Source organism: Pongo pygmaeus, chromosome 10 (genome assembly GCF_028885625.2).
Source record: "Pongo pygmaeus isolate AG05252 chromosome 10, NHGRI_mPonPyg2-v2.0_pri, whole genome shotgun sequence".
In the NCBI taxonomy this organism is placed as follows: Eukaryota; Metazoa; Chordata; class Mammalia; order Primates; family Hominidae; genus Pongo; species Pongo pygmaeus.
In genome coordinates this window covers 102,741,885-102,765,909 of record NC_072383.2, presented here as the reverse complement: position 1 = coordinate 102,765,909, position 24,025 = coordinate 102,741,885, and the positions used below count along the sequence as shown (strand labels likewise).

The 24,025-nt window shown below is 41.6% G+C and overlaps 1 protein-coding gene and 1 pseudogene across 1 annotated transcript in view; both read right to left on the bottom strand.

Moving 5' to 3' along the window:
* Positions 1-24,025, bottom strand: part of LOC134737651 (uncharacterized) — a 76,038-nt gene that overhangs the window by 5,590 nt on the left and 46,423 nt on the right. Inside the window, exons 3-4 of the mRNA XM_063647234.1 lie at positions 18,258-18,305; positions 5,241-5,401 (exon numbers count right to left, since the gene is read on the bottom strand). Coding sequence (XP_063503304.1) covers positions 5,241-5,401; positions 18,258-18,305 — 209 coding nt within the window. The remainder of the gene's footprint in view (positions 1-5,240; positions 5,402-18,257; positions 18,306-24,025) is intronic.
* Positions 10,658-11,518, bottom strand: LOC129010625 (large ribosomal subunit protein uL6-like; annotated as a pseudogene).

Sequence of the window (24,025 nt, the reverse complement as noted above, 5' to 3'; positions counted from 1 at the left end):
GAATTCAACATTTTGATAAAATGGGAAAATAAGTTCATTCATACAACCTCATTAGTCTTCTTTTTCTTTTCATTTTCATTTTTTTTTTTGAGACAGAGTCTCACTTTGTCACCAGTGGAGTGCAGTGGCGCTATCTCAGCTCACTGCAATCTCTGCCTCCCAGGTTTAGGCGATTCTCCTGCCTCAGCCACCCAATTAGGTGGGGTTACAGGCATGCGCCACCACACCCAGCCAATTTTTGTATTTTTAGTAGAGACAGGGTTTCACCATGTTGGCCAGGATGGTCTCTGTCTCCTGACCTCGTGATCTGCCCACCTCGGCCTCCCAAAGTGCTGGGATTACAGACGTGAGCCACTATACCCAGCCAGTAGTCTTTTTCTTAAACTCTTTTAGATGTCACCTAAGCCCCAGTCTGAATCTGAATTCAGTTCCCCCCACCACTCTGAAATAGCTATAAGAAACAAATATTGCATTTCTGAAAAGGTGGAGAGGGATTATCTTTGCACTTTAAAACCTCTTCACAGCAAGATGCATGCAAAACACATATGGTAATTAATGTGTTATGCAAGAGTGGAAAGCTACCTTTATGTAGACATTAGTTTCCTTATGGGCACTTCCCAACTTGAATTAATGCAAATGACATTACTCATCCCATAGAGAAATACACATTCATCAGACCAAGTACAAATATAAAAACAAAGTTTCTCTATTCTGATTTACTCATATCCCAGTTGTTAAATGAGATGATTAAATAAAAACTAAAGAAAATAACCTGGGAAAATTCTACTTCAAGGTAATTTAAATAAATAAATAAATGTGAACAGCTAAGTATATGAGTTGTACACCCTCAGAAGAAATTCACCACTTTACCAGGAAAAGCACCTAATCATCTTTCATGGCCAAAGGCATCGAAAATTAATTTCCAAATTAACTGGCACCAATCTGAAAACAATCTGAAATCAACAAGGTAAAACCAGGGGATGTTTATCTAGAAGACTTGACATACCCAGGGATTGTTTGGATAATGATATTAAATAAATTTGCCAGGATGACTATATGTTGTTGTTGTTGTTGTTGAGACAGTTTCACTTTTCTTGCCCAGGCTGGAGTGCAATGGTGCGATCTCGGCTCACTGCAACCTCTGCCCCCCGGGTTCAAGCAATTCTCCTGCCTCAGCCTCCCTAGTAGCTGGGATTACAGGCATGTGTCACCAAGCCTGGCTAATTTTTGTATTTTTAGTAGAGATGGGGTTTCTCCATGTTGGTCAGGCTGGTCTCCTGGCCTCAGGTGATCCGCCCGCCTCGGCCTCCCAAAGTGCTGGGATTACAGGTGTGAGTCACTGCGCTCGGGCAACTGTATGTTTAAATAAGCATGCAAATAACTAACCAACAAATGTTATAGGAAAAGTTCTTCATTCCCAGGCTAGTTTTAATTAAGTAAAACTGGGGGAAATATAGGCAGAGCTTTACGTTTTCAGGGATAGGCAGGAAAGCTGGGAAATGAGGGAGTTAGTAGATTTCAGAGATAACAGTAAGAATAAGAACATTCTGGGGCATAATGGGGACTAAAAAAAGAAAAGAAAAAAAAAAGAACAATGACAGGTCAAAGAGATCGGGGATTGCAAGGAGCACACTGACTATCTACCACTAGTAGCAATCCTGACCACTAGCCCAACTCTTCATTCCAGAACTAGAGCAGGGTTAAAATCAGAATTTTCTGTTTATTTATTTATTTCTTAATTTTTATTTTATGTATTTATTTATTTAGATAGAGTCTTGCTCTGTCACCCAGGCTGTAGCTTAGAGGCAAGATCTTGGCTCACTGCCACCTTAGCTTCCTGAGTTTTAAGTGATTCTCATGCCTGTGCCTCCTGAGTAGCTGGGATTACAGGCGTTCACCACCACGCCTGGCTAATTTTTGTAGTTTTAGAAGAGACAGGGTTTCACCATGTTTCCTAGGCTGGTCTTGAACTCCTGGCCTCAAGTGATCTGCCTGTCTCAGCCTCCCAAAGTGCTGGGATTACAGGTGTGAGCCACTGTGCCCATATGTATTTATTTTAGAGACAGGGTCTCACTCTGACACCCAGGCTGGCGTGCAGTGGTATAATCATAGCTCACTGTAACCTTTAACTCCTGGGCTCAAATGATCCTCTCACCTCAGCCTCCTGAGAAGCTAGGACTACAGGCACATGCAAACCATGCCGATATATATATATATATATATATATATATATATATATTTTTTTTTTTTTTTTCCATAGACATAGAGTCTTGTTATGTTGCCCAGACTGGTCTCAAACTCCTGGCTTCAGGTGAACCTCTTGCCTTGGCCTCCCAAAGCATTGAGATTACAGGCATAAGCCACTGTGCCCAGCTCCCAATTCTTTAATAATGTTTGAAAATATAAGTAGAGTGACTGAATGCCTGGCACATAGTTGGCACTCAAATGGTAGCTATTTACCCACTGATAGGATTAATTGTACTTAGCATTAAGTCAGGTATTTGTTGATTACCATTTTATCTAGCCTCAGTACTGACAGAACGAAGATTAACCACCCAAGGTTTTAAGTCCTGATAGGAAAAGGAAAAATGCAAATAGTTCTTTTATTTAACAAACACTGATATAGTGTTTACTATGTGTCAGGTATGTTCTATGGCTTTTATAAATATTAATTAATTTAATCCTCATAACAAACTTATGATATAGGTACTATTATCATCCACATTTTACAGATGGGGAAACTGTGGCACCACAGGTAAATAACTAAAGCCACATGGCTGATAAATCACAAAGCCAAGATCCACACTCTGACTTCAGAGTCCAGGCTCTTAACCTGTTTGGTAACGAAAAAGACTAGACAAGCACGTAATTTCAGAACTAAGAAAACCCTCAGGCTGGGCACAGTGGCTCACGCCTATAATCCCAGCACTTTTGGAGGCTGGCGTGGGAGGATCACGACGAGGTCAGGAGTTCCAGACCAGCCTGGCCAACATAGTGAAACCCCATCTCTACTAAAAATACAAAAATTAGCCAAGCATGGTGGTGTGCACCTGTAGTCCCAGCTACTTGGGAGGCTGAGGCAGGAGAATCACTTGAACCAGGAGGCGGAGGTTGCAGCGAACCGAGATCACACCACTGCACTCCAGCCTGGGCAACAGAGCGAGACTGTCTCAAAAACAAAAACAAAAAAACCCTCAATAAGCAACTAGTTCAAGCCCTTCATTTTAAAGATTAAAAAAAGGAAGTGGCAGGCAGTGGGGGGGGGGGAGGAGGGGCAGTAGGTCCCAAAAGCAGATAAGAATTGCAGAGCTAGATAATTAAGCCCCCAGATGCCAAGAATTACATAGCAGATTTCTAATGCCCAGCCCTCTTCTAAATTCTCTAGCACTTACTGCCTGTCCAATCATGTAGAATTTAGCATGGGTTATCTGACATGGTTTTTCTTCTTAAGCCTATGTTCTGCCCTCTCAGTTGAGCAAACCCCCAGGGATGGGACTTGTGTCTTCTGCCTCTTTGCAATCCTACTCCCAATATGATGTCCTACATGAAAGGCATCACTATCATATTGATAGGGATGAAACCTAAGGTGGCATCGATGCAGAATGTGTTCAGGAGAGAGACAAGGATGAAAGGGTCTCCCTACTTCAGTGTTTTCGTCGCCCACCTTCCTTTTTCTTTACTTGGGGAAAAAAGTGCGCATGTGCACAGACACACACACACACACACACACACACACACACGCACACGCACACGCAGAACAAGAGACAGAAAGAGAGAGAGAGAGTCCAAAAAGCCCATAAGCCCATTTATTTCTATGTAAGGCTTCCAGAATAAAAAGGCTTCTGAATTCAAACTCCTTGAGATCTGGAAAGTAAGTCATGAGGCAGACAAGTTGAGAGAAAATTAAACTTAAAATAGGCCGGTCGCAGTGGCTCATGCCTGTAATCCCAGCACTTTGGGAGGCCGAGGCAGGTGGATCGCAAGGTCAGGAGATCAAGGCCATCTTGGCTAACACAGTGAAACCCCATCTCTACTAAAAATACAAAAAATTAGCCAGGCGTGGTGGCGGGCGCCTGTAGTCCCAGCTACTCGGGAGGCTGAGGCAGGAGAATGGCGTGAACCCGGGAGGCAGAGCTTGCAGTGAGCCGGCATCGCACCACTGCACTCCAGCCTGGGCAACAGAGCGAGACTCCGTCTCAAAAAAAAAAAAAAAAAAAAATATATATATATATATATGTATACACACACAATAATAATAATAAATTAACCTCCCAGTGAACCTGGACAGATGGCCATTTATATTTACCTAAGACTCCATTGTGTAGGCCTAGAGCTAAACTTCAGTAACATTTAAATGCCCTCAGCGTTCCTATGAAGCACCAGACAGATCAGGTTTGCTTTTCAATTCTCACCTTCATTAATGGTTAAGTCCACCCTGGTTTATTCAGGGTGGACTAAACTAATCCTCCCCTTGGCTGTAACCACTGACCTTTTCTCTCTGATAATCTAAGATTAAGAACCAAGTAGGAAACAGTTTATTCTTTGTGAAGTTATTTTCCCCATAATAAACCACAGCATGAAGAGATATTTATCAAAATTTGGTAGTACCCTAAGTAACCATTCCTTATGAAATACTCCCTACAGACATATCTGAAACGGCAGCAAATCAACTGGTTTGGTAACCCCCCCACCCTAACCTTCCCTGACCTTGACTACCTGAAAATATCTCATACTTCCCAAAAGCTCAGAAAGAGATTATTCAAGCAATATTTTGTTATCAAATCCACATTTTACAATTACTCTGAAGCAAGTTACACCTACATACATTTTTCCTTTTTTTTTTTTTTTTTTTTTTGAGACGGAGTCTCACTTTGTCCCCCAAGCTGGAGTACAGTGGCACTATCTTGGCTCACTGCAACCTCCGCCTCCTGGGTTCAAGTGATTCTCCTGTCTCAGCCTCCCAAGTAGCTGGGACTACAGGCACATGCCACCATGTTGGGCTAATTTTTGTATTTTTAGTAGAGATGGGGTTTCACCATGTTGGCCAGGATGATCTTGATCTCTTGATCATGTGATCTGCTCACCTTGGCCTCCCAAAGTGCTGGGATTACAGGTATGAGCCACTGCGCCCAGCCTACATACACTCTTCCTAAAGGCAAAATCCAATTGTTTACATTTGAGCTCAAAAGTCTATCAAATTCCTACAATTCCATTTAAACCCCTTGAGTTTAAAGCCTTACCTCAGTACAGCGTGTGCATGTGGACCTACTGAAGATGACCACGGAGTGACCGTCTATATAGGCCTGAAGCAGGGCTCTGGGGTCTGCAGTGGCCGTGCTGGTGAATCCTGCTGGGTTCTCTGGCAAAGTTTTACCAGGGTGATGATCTTTAGCTAGAAGTACTGGAAGTAAGGATGGTAATTATCACAAAGGAAAACAGGATGATGCATTTTCTAATACTAGGTTCACTCTAAAAGCCATACCATTTAAGTCCCACAGGCCAAAATAAGGAATCTGAGGAAGGAAGGACTCTAATGAAGATTATAGATTTAGTTCTTTCATCTGACTGGAACCTCTGACAAATTATTCAATATTCCTGACTCAGATCACATTCAAGATATGTTCTCAGGGGATCCTGCCAAGTAACAAGCCATAATCAGAACCTTCCCTGGACACAGGAAAATAAGTAACAGGTTGGAAATACTGAGGCCACATTTTATGCCATCTCTATTCCCAACCATGGTTTAAATGCAGAGAGGCCAAATGTCAGACAGACGTCCCCTTCCAACACAACCCTGCTTACAGACACAGGGGCAGACCACTCAAACCAAAGCTTACATGTTTTATCCCAGGCTAACTCCTGGATAAGCAGACACAGGATCTTCAGGCAAGATGCAGCAAGACTGCAATAAAATACTTTCTGCAGATAATTTTCTCCTCAGGATTTTGTGCTGGCCCAATCAGGCATCAAAACAAACATGATCCAGCTTAGTGGTATGTTATCCCCACATGACAGCACTGTCATCCTGGGTGTCATCACCAGTCAAAACCACCAAGAGATTGCTACCTCCAACTTGTAAAAATGTTTAAACTATCCATCTTCTTCAGGGCCCACGAATAAACCAAGCTCAAGCCCACCCTTACTACTTGTTCCTTAGGTGATTTCTTCTCATTTCTGCTGATATCAAGTAAGCCATTCATCCTTCTTCAATCTCCTTATCATCTTCATAGTTGATATTTGTATTTATCCAGAACTAGACAGAGGGTTAATGTTTGTATGCCTCCTTTCATTTAATCCTTCCAGCAATATCGTTAGGTGGGCACTGCTACCATCATCCCCATTTTACAAAAAAGGACACATACTCAGAGAGGTTATGCAAATTCCTCAGGGTTGCACAGCTTACAAAAATTCAAACTTAGGTTATCGTTCTCTAGAACCTACATTTTAAAAAAAAAAGCTTTAAAATAAAGAAGTCTTTTTGAAATATAGTTTTTAATTTTGATCAAGTAAAATTTATCTTTTTCTTTTTTGCTTATACTTTTGGTGTCATATCTAAGAAACTATTGCCTATTCCAAAGTCACAAGGATTTTATTTTTTTTCTAAGAGTCTTATAGTTTTAGTTCTTACTTTAAGACTATGATCCATTTTAAGTTAATTTGCATGTGTTGTATGAGGCAGGCATCCAGCTTTCTTCTTTTGCATGTGGATAACCTGCTGTCTCAGCACCATTTGTTGAAAAGACTAATCTTTCCCTATTGATATGTCTTGCCACCCTTGTCAAAAATCAATTGACCATAAATGTAAAGGTAGAGCCCATGCTTTTAACCAGTATGTTATACTCTCACTACACCTAGACCGATATTTAAATGGTGTTAATAAAATCAGCTAAATCCCCAAAATGTTTATTATTAACCATTATGTCTAGTAAGCTTTCACTTTTTTTTTTTCTTTTGAGACGGAGTCTCTCGCCCAGGCTGGAGTGCAGTGGCGTGATCTCAGCTCACTGCAAGCTCCGCCTCCCGGGTTCACACCATTCTCTTGCCTCAGCCTCCCCAGCAGCTGGGACTACAGGCGCCCACCACCACACCCGGCTAATTTTTTGTATTTTTAGTACAGACGGGGTTTCACCGTGTTAGCCAGGATGGTCTCGATCTCCTGACCTCGTGATCTGCCCACCTTGGCCTCCCAAAGTGCTGAGATTACAGGTGTGAGCCACCACGCCCGGCAAGCTTTCACTTTCATCATACTTTTGGTACTATGTGTTTTTAAACCATGAACATGTATTATTTTATAAAAATAGTTTTTAGAAAGACAGTTAATTTAAGAAATTTTTAAATAACCCCTATCATACAATGTCAAGACAGGGTCAACAACCAAGAGACTGTTTCATTATATACCAGACAATCAAATGTTACTAATACTTAACATGTGGATAGAAAAGTGAAAAGGAACATAGAAATCTCCTTATCTTTGAGATATAAGTGCTATGATCTGAATGCTTCTATACCTCTAAAATTTCTCTGTCAAAATCTTAATTCTCAAAGTGACAGCATTAGAAGGAGGGGCCTTTGGGAGGTGATTAGGAGCCCTCAAGAATGGGATTAGCGCAGTTATGAAAGAAACTCCAGAGACCCCATCTCCCCTTCCACCATGTGAGGACACAGCAAGAAGGTACCTACTGAGAATCAGGAAGTGGGCCCTCACCAGACATGGAATCTACTGGCACCTTGATCTTGGACTTCCTAGGCCACAGAACTGTAAGAAATTGTTTTCTCTTATTGATAAGCCTCCTACTTTATGTTATTTTGTTTTACCAGCCTGAACAGATAAGAAAATGAGAAGTGGGTTCTTCTTAAAGAAAAACTAGCTTGTTGTAATTTCTCGCTTGTTGTAATTTCTCTGGGAGGGGGGCAGTGGCTCATGCCTGTAATCCCAGCACTGGGAGGCTGAGGCAGGAGAATCACTTGAACCTGGGAGATGGAGGCTGCAGTGAGCTGAGATCGCGCCACTGCACTCCAGCCCAGGTGACAGTGCGAGAGACTAGCTCAAAAAAAAAAAGAAAAAAAAAAGAAAAACTAACATTTGTGCCAATTAATTATAGGATCCCAGAAGAGCAATGGGACTTACTTGTTGCAGAGTATACCAGAGCAATCTATACCTACAGTATCTGCCTTCCATAAGTGGAAGGGAGGCCTCTCAACCCTTATTTGCATCTGAATAACCAAGACTTCCTAGGTCTCATCCTTATCCCTAACCTACTGAATCAGACTTGCAAGGCATGGGCCTAAGCATGCATATCTGTGTGTGTGGCCAGGCGTGGTGGCTCACGCCAGTAATTCCTGCACTTTGGGAGGCCCATGCAGTTGGATCACCTGAGGTTAGGAGTTTGAGACCAGCCCAACCAACATGGTGAAACCCCATCTCTACTTAAAATACGAAAATTAGCTGGGTGTTGTGGCACAAGCCTGTAATCCCAGCTACTTGGGAGGTTGAGGCAGGAGAATTGCTTGAACCCAGGAGGTGGAGGTTGCAGTGAGCTAAGATCACACCACTGCACTCCAGCCAGGGCAACAGAGTGAGACTCTGTCTCCAGTAAATAATAAATAAATAAACAAACATATTTATGTGTGTATATATTTACATATGTTCACACACATATATGCATATATTTTAAATGTTCACTGGTAGTTCTAATGCATACTGTTAATTAAGAACTATTGGACTAAAGCAACATGACACATGACTGTAGCCTCATCAATGACACTTCAAAACTTTAAAATTAAACTCTAGTTCTCATTTTCTGTTCTCCATTTTTCTTATTTTAAAAAGTAACATATAAGTAAACATTCCTCGTGGTAACATTTCAGAGAATGAGAATCACAGAATGTTAGCTTGGGAGACACATTTGGGGTCACTAGGCCAACTGTGTTCATTCCATTGATGAGGAAACTGAGGTCCAGTCAGGTAATTAATTGGTATCGGCGTCAGAGCTGTCACACAAGCCTCCTGATTCCATAACGCCTTACTGACTCCTTCGATTTCATGGGATGACTGACTCTAAAAGCAGGTGACAATTCCTTACATAACATCTATGCCAAGGGCACCACCCAACTATTAGGCTCAGATATTTGCCAAGACACAGAACAGAGAAGGACATCACAAGGAAAGGAATAACTTCTGTGATTAAGAAGAACTGCATTCTTACTGGGGAGAGACTGTTTACCAAAAAAACAAAACAAAACAAAAATGTACAAATAGATGGAAAGATAGATAGGTAAATAAATCATAAGAGGTTAGCCACTACCTGTAATCAAAATCATCAGAATTTTTCCTTAAATTCTGCCTCTAACAAAAAGGGAAAATAAAATGTTGTTTATGTTTATCATTTGCTTATTTTTCCCCCTCAAGTTTGAAATAAAATTTGAAGCAGCATTCAAAGAAATATGTTAAGTAAATGTTGCAAGAACAGCACAGAACCAGGTAGTCAGAAAAACGCAGATAAAACTGTAATGGGCCAGGCGTGGTGGCTCACACCTGTAATCCCAGCACTTTGGGAGGCTGAGGCAGGCAGATTGCCTGAGGTCACGAGTTCCAGACCAGCCTGGCCAACATGGCGAAACCCTGTCACAATGAAAAATACAAAAATTAGCCAGGCATAATGGCGGGTGCCTGTATTCCCAGCTACTTGGGAGGCTGAGGAGGGAGAATCACTCGAACCCGGGAGGCATGGTTTGCAGTGAGCCAAGGTTGCGCCATTGCACTGCAGCCTGGGTGACAGTAAGACTCTGTCTCAAAAAATAAAAAAAATAAAAAACTGTAATGATAAGTTGCTTCCATTTTGCCCCAACTTTTTTGCCTGAGATCAATTCCTAATATTTGGATCCATGAAGTACTTACTATTCACTTGTAAGAACTGAAACTAAAGAGTAATAATAAAATAGCCTCCCTACTTGTATTTATAAAAGTAAACAGAGATCAGTAAAAGAGATTAGACAGACCAGAAAGAGACAAATACAGAATCACTTATGATTTTTAAAAAGCCATTACGTGGCCGGGTACAGTGGCTCACACCTGTAATCCCAGCACTTTGGGAGACCGAGGCGGGCGGATCACAAGGTCAGATTGAGACCATCCTGGTCAACATGGTGAAACCCAGTCTCTACTAAAAATACAAAAATTAGCTGGGTATGGTGGTGCACACCTGTAATCCCAGCTACTCAGAAGGCTGAGGCAGGAGAATGGCTTGAACCCGGGAGGCAGAGGTTGCAGCGAGCCGAGATCACGCCACTGCACTCCAGCCTGGTGACAGAGCGAGACTCCATCTTAAAAAAAAAAACCATCACAAAGCAATAAAATGTACTTTCAAAATAGTATGGCAATGATGACTTGATAATTTGGGGAAAAGTTTTTTCATTTTATTATTGTATAACACAGCATATTAAATGGAACCTTTCCTATATCTCTAGTGAGTAATAACTTCCCAACTTAGAAGTAAATACAAACAAAAAGAGCAACAGAATATACCGTAAAATAACAATAGTTTTTTGGGTTTTTTCCCCCAAATCAATAGGTCTTTTATTGTATCATTTAAATATCACAAATAGGTCTTAGGAATCATCCGGCATCTTGTTTCTATAGCTGGACAACTCTTAGATCTTATTTATTAGCCTGCTGAATAGTTTCTTTTTCAGAGACAAAGATACTATCCCAAAATTTCCTGATATCCTTGTTTTTAACCGTTTGTGGCTTGCTGAATCAAAGCCACTGAATATGAAACAAGGTCGGCCAGGCGCGGTGGCTCACGCCTGTAATCCCAGCACTTTGGGAGGCCGAGGCAGGCGGATCACGAGGTCAGGAGATCGAGACCATCCTGGCTAACACGGTGAAACCCCGTCTGTACCAAAAATACAAAAAATTAGCTGGGCGCGGTGGCGGGTGCCTGTAGTCCCAGCTACTCGGGAGGCTGAGGCAGGAGAATGGTGTGAACCCAGGAGGCGGAGCTTGCAGTGAGCCGAGATCGCGCCACTGCACTCCAGCCTGGGTGACAGAGCGAGACTCCGTCTCAAAAAAAAAAAAAAGAAACAAGGTCAACGTCATTTCCTTCAAGGATTAATTCATCTTTCTGGGCTTGAGATACTGAACAAGCAACACCTGGCCTCATCCAAACCCTGTAGATGTATTTTTCAGCCAAGAAATTTCGGATTTCAACAAGAGATCCATTCTCCTGGATAAGGACGTTGATGGGGAAGTGAGCATACATAGACCTTATCTTGTAACGGAAGCCCATTGTAACACCCTTGTTATACCCTTCTATGCATGGCTACAAAGAATCCGAATGCTAGCCAGCTCCTTTCTGTTTCCCCACCATTTGTCAATCCGGTGCCTCTTTTTTTTCTGAGTTCTTTCTACATTGATGTAATTGAAGTCCCTCCACAGGGTTCCTCTGGGGCCCTTCACAATCACTGTGTGTCCCTTCAGAGTAATGTCAAGAGTCTGATTGCTGAGAATGATCTTCATTCTTGCAGTAGATGCAGCAAAGAAAGATAATAGTTTTGTATAAGGTGAAAGAGCAGCATAGGGAAAATACTTGTAGGGAAAAAAAAAAGAATAAAACAACAAAAATAACTCCAGCAAATTGGTAAGAAAACAACAGGACCACAAATGATAAAATGAATAAAGAACAAAAACAGCCAATTCATTAGAAAGAAAATAGAATAAAAGATCTATTTATTTTATTTTTATATCATAATGAGAAATGCAGATTCAAGCGATGAAATGTCTTTTTTTTTTCTTTTTTCTTTTTTTGAGATGGAGTCTCGCTCTGTCGCCCAGGCTGGAGTGCAGTGGTGCAATCTCTGCTCACTGCAACCTCCACCTCCCAGTTCACGCCATTCTCCTGCCTCAGCCTCCTGAGTAGCTGGGACTACAGGCGCCTGCCACCACGCCTGGTTAATTTTTTTGTATTTTTTTAGTAGAGACGGGGTTTCACTGTGTTAGCCAGGATGGTCTCGATCTCATGACCTCATGATCCACTTGCCTCGGCCTCCCAAAGTGCTGGGATTACAGGCGTGAGCCACCACACCTGGCCCCAAAATGTCATTTCTTACATACAAAAAAAATGAAAACTCCCAGTGCTGATAAATGTACACCGAAGTGAGTCCATAGGGCTGTGTAACACAAGCTAATACTATTCTTTCGGAAAACAATTTGACAGTGTGGGTCAAAAACTACTCAAATGGCCATACTTTTTTTTCTTTTTTTTTTTGAGACAGGGTCTTGCTCCAACACCCAGGCTAGAGTGCAGTGGCTCAATCTCGGATCTCGGCTCACTGCAACCTCCTGAGATGGCCATACCTTTTAACTCAGTATTCTTTTCTTTTTTTTCAGATGGAGTTTCACTCTTGTTGCCCAGACTGGAGTGCAATGGTGCGATCTCAGCTCACTGCAACCTCTGCCTCCCGGGTTCAAGTGATTCTCCTGCCTCAGCCTCCTGAGTAGCTGGGATTACAGACATGTGCCACCACGCCCGGCTAATTTTGTATTTTTAGTAGAGACGGGGTTTCACCATGTTGGTCAGGCTGGTCTGGAACTCCCAACCTCAGGTGACCCACCTGCCTCAGCCTCCCAAAGTGCTGGGATTACAGGCGTGAGCCACCGCGCCCCGCCTTAACTCAGTATTCTTATTTGTGATGACCAGCCTTTAAAAAAAAAAAATCTAAAATAATGAAAACATTGAAAGACCCCTACCTCCTAGCCTTCTCTTAGGGAAAACTTTCAGTAGTTTTTATTAACATAGCTACTATCACCTAGTTAAATGGGGATAGTCCCAAATTCCCTTTCAATAAAAGTGCTATAGCTTTAGGATCAATCATATTAACTTCCTGTAAAACCCAGTGGAACAAAACAGGCCACAGGCCTATCAATACTCACCATTCCCGACCTCCTGAACATGTCCATAACCTTTCTAGATACAGGGACAAAGTTATACCTTGCCTCAGCCTTTCTCTCTCCCAAGGCTAAGCTGCAAAGAGGTTCTCTCCCTGCTCTACAGCCTACACCCCTTTCTTTTCCCTGTCTTCAATCCCTTCTTTTTATCCAATTATTACCAACAATTTCATTATAACATCATTAGCTGTTGCAAAAAATTAGAAACAACACATGTCTGACATTAGAGGAATGGCTAAATTACAGTAGCTCTCTTGTTCTAACCTTATTTAGTGGCTGCATACCATTCAAGATTCAAAATAATGTGGAAATAGTTTGACACAATTATTAGTTTTTTAAAAACCTAGAATACCAAGTCCTATGTACCACAGTTTTACAATTCTGTGAAATCGACATATAGGAATCCTGAAAAAGAATGTGCAAAATGGTCATATTAGTTATATTGGCATGACAGAATTATCCATGACTTTTCTTTCCTGTATTTCCCAAACTTAAAAAAAAAAAATTAAAGTTGCATACCAGCCTATTGCATTTGTTCCTGTCTCTGACTTCACTAAACAGAGAAATTCATTGAAATCTTTGTACTCTTAGGGATATAAAGCAAGATATTTGAACTGTGGGATTACTAAAGGAAAACACTTCCACTCCAGGACACTCCTCCTCAAGAAACATCTTCATACAATTCATATGTGCTTGTACCTGCCAAAACCACTGACTCTCACCCATGACTACTGCCACCTGAAAGCCTGCAGAGAGCCAGGTTTTGAGTGGCTCTCAGTCTACACATTGCTTAGAGAGCTATATAACTGATACTTATCTCTTTGGAGAAACCTTGATCAGCCACTTAGCTGTGGGAAGAAGCTCTAGTTTGACAACAGAGGAACATCATGGTATGTAAGGAATGCAACTTAACTGGGGGAAACTGGAAAACAGAAAGGTAGTATGAAAGCACAGGTAATAAAGCCACTCTCCTATTTTGAGTTAACCTCAAGTGGCATTTCACAGTAAACCAGGACAATGAATGAACTTCAAAGCAGGGAAACAAAGGGGAAAGCAAAGAGGAGCCTGGCAGATGAAAGCACATGGCAAGGCTAAACACAGACTAAAACTGCCATGTGTTAGAACTTGAGTTTTTGCCATTAATGAGCAACACGATCACTTCAAGTGTGATGATAAAAATTTTACAGCACGCCACTCCGCCTGCTGTCATCACTTTCTGGTTTACAGGTTTGTCATGCACATATTTTTACTTGTTGCCTGTGGTTAAAAGCAACTGGACTGCAAGTCAGAAGAAATCAAGGATTTCCACAGAACCCCAGACCTCTTAACAAAACTTATTCAGTTCAAGCGCAAAGAGTATGGCAAACACACACCACTCTCAGAAGATTCCTTTTAACAAAGTAAGAATTATTACAATATTTTATTCAACCCACAAGACACACAAATATTACTCTTGGGTCTGACAAGACCCCATTAAGTAAAGAAGTTACTCCATGAAAGACCTAAGAGTGGGGAAGCTTAAATGGGTAAGCTATACCCATTACAGTGTCTACAAATCAAGTGAAGACAAGAAGGTAGTTATATGTGTTTCTGAAAGTCTGTAGGATATGAGACAAGCTGGAAAAATAAAACAGAAGTCTTTATGGAAACACAAGGAAGGAAGACTAAAGACTCCCTAAAAGGACATGATAATGAATTTCTAGTGTTGAAATTAATAATAAGTACATCTTAGTTATTAGTAGTATTTATTTACCAAATTGAAATAAAACCCTAGGTAGGTTTTTTAGCCTTAAAAGGATTTTTAGTTTTTACAAATAAATGTCATAAGAAGAATTTAAGTGCTATAAAAAGGACTACAATATCCTGGTTATAGCTCTTGTGCTTGTACCTCCTTTAAAGGAGTCTTATTTAAGGTTAAGATTAAACCTTAGTTATGTTAGGGTCCTAGCCAAGAATTCCCACTTGCCTCACTCCACAGTTGTAGTCTAATATGATTATATGCCAGGTCCAGGATTCAGTGCCTGTGTGAGCCTGAGAATACACATTTGAAAGGAACTCTCTCTTCCACAGAGGACTGGTTTATGGAATGGTTCATGATAAGAGAAATTACACCAGAAATCCATGTAGGCTACCACTGTAACTAGACATTGTGTGTTTGAGGTAGGAGGGGGTGGGGGTTAGTCTTGGTTTACTGGATCACTCAGCCCCAAGAGTCTCCTGTCAGGGTTGGGCTCTACCACAGGGAACATGGAAGAGGTACTGAAGGACCAAATGGAAGAAGAAAAACATACCCTTTCTTTCACCTAGCTGTAAATTTAATATTGATGCTGTTAATAAGATAAGAAAAATCATTTTAAAAGCAATACTACAGAGCTTTTCTTTGTTTAGACGGAGTTTCGCTCTTGTCACCCAGGCTGGAGTGCAATGGCATGATCTCGGCTCACTGCAACCTCCATTTCCGGGGTTCAAGCAATTCTCCTGCCTCAGCCTCCCAAGTAGCTGGGACTACAGGCATGTGCCACCATGCCTGGCTAATTTTTGTATCTTTGGTACAGACAGGGTTTCACCATCTTGGCCAGGCTGGTCTTGAACTCCTGACCTCATAATCCACCCACCTCGGCCTCCCAAAGTGCTGGGATTACAGGCGTGAGCCACCGCACCCAGCCACTACACAGCTTTTAAAAAATCATTAGTAGGCCGGACACAGTGGCTCATGCCTGTAATCCCAGGACTTTGGGAGGCCAAGGCGGGTGGGTCACCTGAGGTCACGAGTTCAAGACCACTCTGGCCAACTTGGTGAAACCCCATCTCTACTAAAAATACAAAAAAATAGCCAGGTGTGGCGGTGTGCGCCTGTAATCCCAGCTACTCAGGAGGCTGAGGCAGGGGAATTGCTTGAACCAGGGAGGTGGAGGTTGCAGTAAGCTGAGATCGTGCCCTGCACTCTAGTCTGGGCGACAGTGAGACTCCATCTCAAAAAAAAAAAAAAAAAAAATCATTAGTATAAAAAATAAAAGATGTTAAATGAAAAAATAAAATGTTAAAGTTTTTCTTAGTATATTACCTTTTAAAACTGACTTAAGAAATCACACTTTTCACTGAGCATGGTGGCTCACACTTGTAATCCCAACAGGGAGGCTGAGGAAGGAGCATCACTTGAGCCTAGGAGTTCAAGACTAGCCTGGGCAACATAGTGAGAACCCATCTCTACAAAGTAAATAAATAAATAAATAAATAAAAGTAAAATTTAAAAAGAAATCAGACTGGCTGGGTGTGGTGGTTCACGCCTGTAAACCCAGCACTTCGGGAGGCTGAGGCGGGCGAATCACCTGAGGTCAGGAGTTTGAGACCAGCCTGACCAACATGGAAGGTCCGTCTCTACTAAAAATACAAAATTAGCCAGTCATTGTGGCACATGCCTATAATCCCAGCTACTCGGCAGGCTGAGGCAGAAGAATCCCTTCAACCTGGAAGGCGGAGTTTGCGGTGAGCCGAGATTTGCCATTGCTCTCCAGCCTGGGCAACAATAGCAAAACTCCGTCTCAAAAAAAAAGAAATCAGACTTTTCTCTTCTGTGAGAGAAATGCCATTGGCAGCCGGGCACGGTGGCTCACGTCTGTAATCTCAGTACTTTGGGATGCTGAGACGGGCGGATCACCAGGTCAGGAATTCGACACCAGGCTGGCCAACATGGTGAAACCCCATCTCTACTGAAAAATACAAAAATTAGCCGGGCATGTTGGTGTGAGCCTGTAGCCCCAGCTACTTGGGAGGCTGAGGCAGGAGAATCACTTGAACCTGGGAGGCAGAGGTTGCAGTGAGCCGAGACAGTGCCACTGCACTCCAGCCTGGGCGACAGATCGAGATTCCATCTCAAAAAAAGAAAAAAAAAAAAACTGGGCTCAGTGGCTCACGCCTGTAATCCCAGCACTTTGAGAGGCCAAGGCGGGTGGATCATGAGGTCAGGAGATCGAGACCATCCTGGCTAACACGGTGAAACCCCGTCTCTACTAAAAATACAAAAATTAGCCAGGCATGGTGGCGGGCGCCTGTAGTCCCAGCTACTCAGGAGGCTGAGGCAAGAGAATCGCTTGAACCCAGGAGGCAGAAGTTGCAGTGAGTCAAGATAGTGCCATTGCACTCCAGCCTGGGTGACAGAGCAACACTCCAAAAAAAAAAAAATTCCACAAAGATATCTTTTCTGGACAAAAAACATATACACAGAAGACAATGTAGGTGCTTTTTCTGATTGTAAAACCTGAATTACAGTCATTAAAATATAAAAGGAATCTATGGACAATTACTAAACTGATCCTTCATATAAACACATACTATATACCAGTTGAGAACTAAATTAAGCTAAAAAGTTCTCTTGCCTATACTAGACCAATAACTCTCACAATTTCACTAAATATGCTTTATACATATATACAGAAAATACATTCTTTTTTCATATTGTTACCTTAGTATTAAGAATATCCAGTAAGTGGAGTAATCCTAGTTCACTAAAATGTTCAGTCAATGTGACCAACAACAGGGCTTAAAAGAAACTACCTCAATCAATCTTCCCAGTTGAGATCTCTCACAAAAAGTTGAGAAATAAGACGTGGTTACACTGTATTTCAACAGATTTCTTTTAACCCCAAGGTTTAAGAGAAAACTGTAGAAAACAATGGTACTTAAGACTCTCTCTGATTCAGTAACATTTTCTGTTTCTCACACACACCTACAAACAGGATATCTGGAGGAAAATAAAACTTAATAAAAGATACCCTACCAATCTATACAATCTTGTCTAGAAAATACAAGGGGAGGGGCCATTTTCAAACTTATTTTATGAGGTCAGTAGTATCCTGATACTCAAACTAGACAGAGACAGTACAAGAAAAGGAAACTGTAAATCAATATCCCTCATAAACAAAGATGCAAAATTCTTCAAAAAAATTATGGCAAATTGAATCCAGCAATATACAAAAGGAATAATAATATTCCACGAGCTAGTGGGGTTTGTCCTGGGAATGCAAGGCTGGTTTAGACTGCTCATATTAACAGTATAAAAAATTCAATTATATGCCAACGAATTAGATACCCTACATGAAATGAACAAATTCCTAGAAAGACATGATTACCCAAACTGAGTCAAGAAGAAATGAGGCGGGGTGCGATGGCTCACGCCTGTAATCCTAGCACTTTGGGAGGCCAAGGTGGGTGGATCACCTGAGGCTAGGAGTTGGACACCAGCATGGCCAACAAGGCGAAACCCCTGACTCTACTAAAAATACAAAATTTAGCCAGGCGTGGTGGCACGTACCTGTAATCCCAGTTACTTGGGAGGCTGAGGCATGAGAATCACTTGAGCCTAGGGAAAAAAAAGGGAATGAGAAGCTAAATAGACTTATAATCTTGAATAGACAAGAGATTGAAATAGTAATAAAAACTCTTGGCCAGGCACGGTGGCTCACACCTGTAATCCCAGCACTTCGGGAGGCTGAGGCAGGAGGATCATCTGAGGTCAGGAGTTCAAGACCAGCCTGACCAACATGGTGAAACCCCGTCTCTACTAAAAAAACAAAAAATTTGCCAGTTGTAGTAGCACACGCCTGAAATCCCAGCTACCCGGGAGGCTGAGACAGAAGAATCGCTTGAACCCGGGAGGCAGAGGTTGCAGTGAGCCGAGATCGTGCCATTGCACTCTAGCCTGTGGAACAAGAGCAAAACTCCGTCTCAAAAAAAAAAAAAAAATTCCCACAAAGAAAAGCCCAGGCTCAGATGATTTGCTGATAAATTCTCCCAAACGTCTAACACAGAATTATCACCAATTTTTCACACTCTTTCCAAAAACAGAAGAGGAGGGGATACTTTCCAATTCATTCTATGAGATTGGTATTACCCTGATTCCAAAACCAGACAAGGGCATCACATGAAAAGGGTGTGGTGGCAGGCACCTGTAATCCCAGCTACTTGGGAGGCTGAGACAGGAGAATTGCTTGAACCTGGGAGGCAAAGGTTGCAGTGAGCTGAGATCACACCATTGCACTCCAGCCTGGGCAACAGTGCAAGACTCTGTCGCAAAAAAAAGAAAAGAAAAGAAAACCACAGATCAATGCCCTTTGTAAACATAGACAAAAAAAATTATCCACAAAACATTAACAAACCAAATCCAGCAATATATAAAAATTTTATACACCATGACTGAGTGAAATTTATCCCAGGATAAACCTTGCACAGGTTGATTAAACATATGAGAATCAATCAATGCAATATATCATATTAATAGAATAAAGAACGAAAACCACATGGTTATTTCAATAGATGCAAACATTTGACAGAATCTAACACCCTTTCATGATAAAAACACTCAACAAACTAGGAATAAAAGGAAACTTTTCTACCTGATAAAGGCCATCTATGAAAAACCCACAACATCTTTTTTTTTAAGGCTGTAAATAGTTCAAAGTAAGTTTCCTTGACTCTGAAAAACAAAACAAGGATCAGTAATATTTCAAGCAAAAGTCAAAAAAGTTGCTTTAACTTTCTGAGTGCAATCCATTTAGTTAACTTGTGTTTTGCTTGATATTTGTGAACATGTCAGTTCTTTATGAGTCCCATACATTCTTTCTCTATGTCAATGTTACAATCTTAAAAGCTACTAAAAACCTGCATTTGAAAACACCTGTTAACGTCCTTAACATAGCTTGATTATAAACCATCTTTTGAGAAAGAACAAAGCAAGACAATTGTCTGCGAATGACAAAATTTGCAGGTTACAGTTAAAAACATGACTGTAGACCACCTATTTGCATTTTGATGACGCTTCCATGTTACCAATAATCCTTGAGACTATTTTTATTTCTTAAAGTCATGTGAACTAGAAAATATTTAAGCGTTTATTTTTCTTTTTCCTTTTTTTCTTTTTTTTTTTTGAGATGAAGTCTCGCTCTGTCGCCCAGGCTGGAGTGCAGTGGCGTGATCTCAGCTCACTGCAACCTCAGCCTCCTTGGTTCAAGCGATTCTTCTGCCTCAGCCTCCCGAGTAGCTGGGACTATAGGTATGCACCACTACACCCAGCTAATTTTTGTATTATTAGTAGAGACGGTTTTACCATATTGGCCAGGCTGGTCTTGAACTCCTGATCTCATGATCCGCCTGCCTCGGCCTCCCAAAGTGCTGGGATTACAGGCGTGAGCCACCACGTCTGGCCTAGTGCTTATTTTTCTTTAAGCCAATCAATTAGAGCTCTTTTTATAGACAATACACACAACACATATATAACAACACAGACAGAATATTCAGCACTTGTTAAGATTCTTCATTTGCCAGTTTCTTAATTGTATTACTGGCTTTAGAGTGAAACCCTTGGAGGAACAGGGCCGGGTAGTATGCATTTTTTAGGGCCTAATAAGCAGGCACAACTGAAGGCAAAGACAGATCCCTAAAATTAACAGTGCCATTTTATACTGGATTTTGGGTTCCCAAAAGGAGGAAGATACTATGGGAGAAGACAGTGTAGTGCTTCTACCATGCATTTCATTGCAAGGCAACCCCAAGCTAATTGGCTTATTTTGTAATTAGCCCATCCCTCAAGGGAGTCTCATCTCTTATTGGGGGGTGGGGATGTTTCCATATCTTTCAGATGGCCGAGAGCATGATTCTCTGATTTATAACTACTATTAGCCACCCCTTACAGTGTATTTTCTACACTGTAAGTTATTACACACCAAAGCTCTCCCACAATGTGAAGTAATTTGATACCCCCAAAACTCAAAAGCGGTAGATAACACGATACATAACAGTACAGAGCCTTTGATTTTGAGGGAACTATCTGCTTTTAATTTGGAGAGTTTCATGAGGAAAACAGAGGTTTTTTTGATTTGTTTCTTGTTCCCCCCGCAACCCCCCCAGAACGGAGTCTGTGGTGCCTCCTCTGTTTTTCTCCAGGAGTCCCATGTTACCAGAAGTTATCTTAGGGCCTCTCATGCATGCATTAAGAGTGGTAAGACAAAAAATGGAGAAAAATAATTCAGTCAACTGAGAAGAAAAGAGCCTTTTTCCAGAAAAACAAGATCCAAGAAGAGAAAACCATAAAGGCCTTAAATATACCTATAACCCTGTAGCTTGAATATCCACTTTTTTTTTTTTTTTTGAGACAGAGTTTTCACTCTTGTTGCCCAGGCTGGCATGCAGTGGCGCAATCTCAGCTCACCGCAACTCCACCTCCGGGGTTCAAGCAATTCTCCTGCCTCAGCCTCCCAAGTAGCTGGGATTACAGACATGCACCACCACACCCGGCTAATTTTGTATTTTTAGTAGAGACAGGGTTTCTCCATGTTGGTCAGGTTGGTCTCAAACTCCCGACCTCAGGTGATCCTCCCATCTCAGCCTCCCAAAGTGCTGGAATTACAGGTGTGAGCCACCATGCCTGAACTTTTAATTAAGCTGAGTGCTCTTTAAGAAAATCCTTTAAAATCCCTTTACTCAACTTTAGCCATGCCAAGCAGTTAAGATTTTTGGCTTTTGAACTTTATAAACAGTAACCTCACAGGTGAAACCAACGAGCCTTAATTAGGTTATGACTTAATGCAAGTGTACAAGGTATTTTCAAAGGAGTGATAGGAAGCTTTTGAAACTGTCATTGCAAAATTGTTACTGAGACAGTGAAAGAGATCTGACCCAAACAACTCCATTTTGTTTTCAGCCCCCAAGCTGTCCTTGCCCATCCCTGGTGTAGGCCGAACCAACTTTGGGAGGAGTCAGGTTTACAGTCTATAGTCTAAAACAAAGATGATAACAGCCATTTCCCAAGATATACTTCCCTCTTGCCTGGGAGCAGACCAAGAAACTAGCCACAAGATTAGAAACCATGGCCCAGGAGCCTGCAGCTGGAGGCTACAAGATTTTGACCCCCTCTAAACCGCTCTTAAGGTTAGTGCTTAAGATATTTTGTAAACCCTGCCCTTGATGGATCAGCTGGCACCACCCAGATTAACTGGTTTACTTGATTTTGTGGCCCTCACCCAGGAACTGACTTACTACAAGAAGACAGCCACCATTGTAAAATGGCAGGGACTAAAATAAAGTATTGCCACATGGTTACAGGTTATGTTCCCAAGGACATGAAACAACATGGAGGCTTGTAGCCAAGTTTGTTACCATTTTGTTGGGGTGGCTCAAACAGCATGCTTATGGGTTTCTGGGCCTGCATTCTAACCTAAGATACCCTTTCCTCAACAGAACCACACAGAAAGACATGCAAAGCACACCAGATTGTCTACAGCTTAAGACTAACCTTACAAATCCTTTTTCATTAACTATAAATTTACAGAGAATATAAACAATGATCCTTAGTATCCCTTTTACTGGTTTGCACAAGGAGAGATAAGCCAAAAGCCCGACTGGTAAACCTTTTTACCCTCTTGCTCGCATGTCAGGCTTCTGGGTTCCCTTTGTGGGAAACAGTGAGTTCTTCTTTAAAGGTTCCGCTTGTCCTCTATTTTCAAAGCCTAACTTCCTTGCCTCCTTGCCCCTAGGTACAGTAAACAACCTTCCAGCCGTTCCCAATCTGTACCCACATCCATTCCCAATCTGTAACAACCCACATCTGTTCCTTATTTGGCACCCTTACTTCTGTAGCCCCCACCCCTGCTCCATTTGAAGTAGCAAATCAGGATCAGCTTAGATTGTGCAGTCTGATCCCAACCAGTGGGGATCGGACACAGTAGCAAGGACTGACTGCATTAGGGATAAAAACCCTTCCCTCCTTTGTTCAGTGTGCTCTCACAGTGACCAGAAGAACGAGCAGCACCTTTCTGCAGAAGTCAATTTGGCTTGCTGAGAAATTCTTTGAGTGCTCATTTTCTTTGCGACTCCGAGCTCTTATTTCCAACACCTTCCCCCAGCTGAACTCTAAGCCAAGCATTTTAAGATTTGGAAAATTAACTTTTCCCAGGTTGGAAGAACATTATATAAGAGATAGAAGCCATTTTAAACTGGAAAAGAAGGAAAAACACCATAGAAAGGAGTTCCAATTGAGGGTCATCAAGAGGTATTCCCTCTTTTCCTATTGGGAAGGGTGTTCCCCCTATTTCTTTGCCTTCCCTATTTTTTCTTTTCCCTTCTGGCCTACTATAGGAGATATATTGCTCATCTCCAAAATTTTCTTCTGTTTGCAGAGCTGCCTATTCTAGCTGCAGTTAGAGTTTGGCTCAGAAGCAGTGTAACATTCCTCCATGAGAGGTCAAATACATGAGTTAATTTTTGGAAGGCTTCTTTTTTTTCCCCCCCCCGACTTTAAAAGGTTTACTCTTTAAAAAATTAGTTGCTTTTTGGCCAGGCACAGCAGCTCACACCTGTAATCCCAGCACTTTTGGGAGGCTGAGGCGGGTGGATCATGAGCTCAGGAGTTCAAGACCAGTGTGGCCAATATGGTGAAACCCCTTCTCTACTAATAATACAAAAATTCACCAGGCATGGTGATGCATGCTTGTAGTCCCAGCTACTTGGGAGGCTAAGGCAGAAGAATCACTTGAACCTGGGAGGGAGAGGTTGCAGTGAGCTGAGATCATGCCACTGCACTCCAGCCTGAGTGACAGAGCAAGACTTCGTCTTAAAAAAAGAAAAAGATGTGCTTAAATCAAATATTTTTTAGTTCATATGACTTTAAGAAATAAAAACAGTCTCAAGGATTATTGGCAAAATGCAAGTGTCATCAAAATGAAAATAGGTAGTCTATAGCCATGTTTTTAACTGTAACTCCTGCAAATTTTGTCATTCGCAAACAAATTGTCTTGCTTTGTTCCTTCTCAAAGACAGTTTATAATCAAGCTATATTAAGGACTTTAACAGGTATTCTCAAACACAGGTTTTTAATAGCTTTGAAGATTGTAATATTGAAATAGAAGAAGAATGTATGGGACTCATACAGAACTGACATATTCACAAATATCAAGCAAAATAAGAGTTAACTAAATGGACTGCACCCAGAAAGTTAAAGCAACCTTTTTGACTTTTGCTTGAAATATTGCTGATCCTGTTTTGATTTTCAGAGTTAGGAAACTTATTTTGAAATATTTACAGCCCTAA